The 4,066-nt window shown below is 41.6% G+C and overlaps 1 protein-coding gene across 1 annotated transcript; it reads left to right on the top strand.

Moving 5' to 3' along the window:
* Positions 1–567: 567 nt before the first annotated feature.
* LOC147860983 (phospho-2-dehydro-3-deoxyheptonate aldolase 2, chloroplastic-like) lies at positions 568–3,665 on the top strand. The gene is made up of 5 exons (XM_087323455.1): positions 568–1,226; positions 1,376–1,653; positions 1,806–2,082; positions 2,177–2,425; positions 3,258–3,665. The coding sequence occupies exons 1-5, from the start codon at positions 636–638 to the stop codon at positions 3,516–3,518; spliced, it is 1,656 nt and encodes a 551-aa protein (XP_087179581.1). The 5' UTR covers positions 568–635; the 3' UTR covers positions 3,519–3,665.
* Positions 3,666–4,066: the final 401 nt, after the last annotated feature.

Below are 4,066 nucleotides of genomic sequence, written 5' to 3'. Positions count from 1 at the left end.
TATTCGACTACAGGACACTTTGGATGTTTGGCACAATGTTCGTCATACATGTTTGACAGCATTGCACATTGTGACGTAAGTAGGGTTGAGGGATTCATGCTTTCACACAATTCTAATGTTAGGGTTGTGCATTTGCATCATAGACATGTGCCAAATCTCTCTCTTTCTCTCTCTCTCTCTCTCTCTCTCTCTCTTTCTCTCTCTCTCGTTGTGCGTGTCTCTACTTTGGACCCATGGGCCATTTTGGCCTTTTAAAAGAAGTTAATATAGTTGTCGCTCTCATAGAGTGTGGTTGGCTTTTCTCATCTCATGTCGAAGAGAAATAAATAGGAATGAACAAGGAACAAACTGAAGATATTTTATGTGTGGAAAAATCTAGTAGAAACAAAAGGCTTTTAGGAGCCCGAGGGCCGAAACCAGGAAAAGGTAAAGTAACCAGGGTTAATTAAAAGCCAGAGGTGGGCAGCTTAAACCAGGGTTAGCTAACCATGGTCAGTTAGGGACCAATAAATAAAGGTGGGGGGGGGGGGGGGGGAAGCCCTTACTTAGGAGTCTGCAAAGTTTACTTGAAATTCCACTTTTGAGAGAGAGAGAGAGAGAGAGAGAGAGAGAGAGAGAGAGAGAGGGGAGGAGATATGGCAATGGCTATGGCAATGCCTATGACGTCTTCATGCGAGCAGAGCATTTCTTCTCATACAGATTGCATCTCCTCCCTTGGCTCCTCTAAATCACTCTTAACTCATCATAACGTTAGTAGGAGGGGGGGGGGCACACATGTTGAAAGGAGGAAGAAGATGGGCAGAGTGTGTGCCAATGTTGGAGGTGCGTATTATGCACCACCAGCAACTTACATTAATCAGAAGAATGAGAGCAATGATAGCGCGGTGACGGTGAAGGTGACGGAGGGGGAGGCCATCCGCGATTGGAGTGTGGACAGTTGGAGGTCCAAGAGAGCCCTGCAGATGCCGAATTACCCGGACCCGCACCACGTGGCTCGCGTGGAGGCCACGCTGGCCGACTACCCTCCCCTGGTCTTCGCGGGCGAGGCGCGCTGCCTCGAAGAGAAGCTCGCGGACGCGGCCCTCGGCCGCGCCTTCCTCCTCCAGGGCGGCGACTGCGCCGAGAGCTTCCGGGAATTCAATGCCCAAAATATCCGCGACACCTTCCGAGTCATGCTCCAGATGGCCGCAGTCCTCATGTTCGGAGGACAAATGCCGGTTATCAAGGTGCACCTCTATGTTTAGTGTGATGTCGAGAAAAATATTAAGGTTTACCCCCCAACCCCAATTGTTGTCACCTATAATGAGTCACTAACCACGTTGATGGCCTAAGATATTACTTTTAATTTCTGTAACTGTGGTTTGCATCTTTGTAGGTTGGGCGCCTGGCCGGCCAATTTGCCAAGCCACGATCTGATGACTTTGAGATTCGCGACGGCACTAAACTCCCAAGCTATCGAGGAGAAATTATCAATGGTGATGCCTTCGATCCCGAATCACGCACCCCTAACCCGGATCGCATGATCAAAGCTTATAGCCAATCAGCTGCCACTCTAAACCTTCTTCGCTCCTTTGCAAGCGGTGGCTATGCAGCTATGCAAAGAGTCTCTCAATGGAACTTAGATTTCACAAAGCAAAGTGACCAAGGCTACAGGTATATTAAGACTTGTGCCCTAGTTGATTGCTTGGGCATTTATGTCCTTCATTATCGTGACCTATTGGTGGTCAATCATTGTTTTGAAACTTATAGATCATAAAAAATAATTCCCAAAAGGAACAATGCCTAAAACTTAAAAATTGTTGTAGATACATCGAGCTCGGAAGGCGTGTGGACGAGGCATTAGGGTTCATGTCTGCAATGGGACTCACTATTGACCATCCGATCATGACGACGACTGACTTTTGGACATCACATGAGTGTCTTCTACTCCCGTATGAACAATCCCTAACAAGGTTGGACTCTACGACAGGCCGATGGTACAATTGCTCGGCACACATGTTGTGGGTCGGTGAGCGCACTAGACAATTGGATGGTGCTCACATCGAGTTCCTTAGAGGAGTAGCTAATCCCCTTGGTATAAAGGTAAATTTTTATCCAAGAACTTACAAAAGTTTCACTAATCTCAATATTGTAATGAAACTCATGTTAGTGTGTGTTGTTTTTGGTACAACACTAGGTGAGTGACAAAATGGATCCAGCCGAGCTTGTGCGTGTGTGTGACATTCTCAATCCGGAGAATAAGCCAGGGCGGTTGACCATCATTGTCCGCATGGGTGCAGAAAAACTTCGTCAAAAGCTTCCTTACCTCATCAGAGCTGTTCGTGGGGCTGGCATTATTGTCACATGGGTTAGTGATCCCATGCATGGAAACACCATCATGGTTCCGAACTCTGGCCTCAAGACTCGCCCTTTCAAAGCCATCTTGGTAAGATGAATTCCAACACCAACAAGATGTTTGTTGCAAATAACACTTCATTAGTCTTGAGCACATAGCAATTGTATGATGTTTCTGGGTAAAAAGAATCTCCTTCACGCAAGATGCCAAAGCTAGTCTAAGGAAGCTAGGACACCATTAAAAATGTAAAGTTTTGATAATATAAGTGCATGTTCTTTATGTGAAAATGAATTTCCTATCTATTTTTATTATCAACCATATATTAAAAATCCTTCGTAGATATTTGGGAACTTTACTATTCTCCATTTCCACTTGCACATGCATACTTGCATCTATTCATACAAACTTGACCCCAATTGTCCACGTGCAAGGCTTATTATAGTTTGTCCCCAATTTCGTTATCTTTAAAAACTGATAAACGTATTTTTCATTCCTATGGAAATTGTTTTTGTCCACACTAACTAGTAAACCCATAATTTTCGTATTCACGTTGTCCCATCAAACATCAACTCAAGGAAAAAAACATCTGAACACTAGAAAAAAAACAAACAATATAGTGATGTGGTTCCACCACCTCTTCAAAGGACAATATTCTTAAAGCTTTTTTGGCCACTTCTATTCTTTTTGTAGTTTTGGCTTGTATTAAAATATATCATCATAAATATCTCAATGTTGTCCCTACATCCCAACTATTAAACTAGTAACACATTCGTAGTAAGATTCTATCTTTTGAGCTTCTAAGGTCAAGCTATTATGATGCACATTTTTTGCTGGAATATTTACAATTCACAAGAATTATCATCATACAACTCCCTCACAAATCAAGTATTAAATTACATGGCGTCGTTTTGATATAATACAGGATGAGGTGCAAGCATTCTTTGATGTGCATGAGGGTGAAGGGAGCCACGCAGGTGGAGTCCATTTGGAGATGACGGGACAAAATGTCACAGAGTGTATAGGTGGCTCTAGGGAAGTCAAAGTGGATGAACTTCATAATCGTTACCATACACATTGTGATCCTCGTCTAAATGCTTCACAGTCCCTTGAACTAGCCTTCATAATTGCCAATCGTCTTCGAAAGCATAGAGCACACCACGTGGGCCAAATGTTCCCTATATAATATTTTGTAGCATGTTAATATAATTATGACTTTTAACTATATCCACATATGTATATATAAATATATTATTTATATAACTTCATCGATGGGAAATTAATAAACCCACTTCTTTGTACCTGAGTTTTTAATAATATCGATTAGAGCAAATATTTGTGTCCTCAAAATAATATTTGAAATGTGTCATAAATTTGTTTAATGAATTTGTAAAGTTCAAATTGTGATAAATAATATGTTATAAGTTATAAATTGATATTTTTAAGGGAAAAGTACCATGATACCCTTGGAAGTTCGTCTATTTATCAGAATGCCCCTGGAAGTTCCAAATTTACCAAACTACACCTATGTCCAAAAAAATACACTTCATAAAGTAATTATACACTCAAATCTACAAGCCCTATTTACCAGAATACCCTTCAAACACAAATTTCTTTACTGAAGCGATTCTTTGGGTCCTTTGTACTTACTTTATAAAGTGTATTTTTTTGGACATAGGGGTAGTTTGGTAAATTTAGAACTTGCAGGGGCATTTTGGTAAATAGACGAACTTC

This window comes from Azolla caroliniana, unplaced genomic scaffold (assembly GCF_043228905.1).
Source record: "Azolla caroliniana isolate FFs.n. ecotype wild unplaced genomic scaffold, voAzoCaro1.0.p SCAF_8, whole genome shotgun sequence".
Taxonomy (NCBI): domain Eukaryota; kingdom Viridiplantae; phylum Streptophyta; class Polypodiopsida; order Salviniales; family Salviniaceae; genus Azolla; species Azolla caroliniana.
Note: the sequence above shows the minus strand (reverse complement) of the source record. Positions and strands in the feature narration are given on the sequence as shown.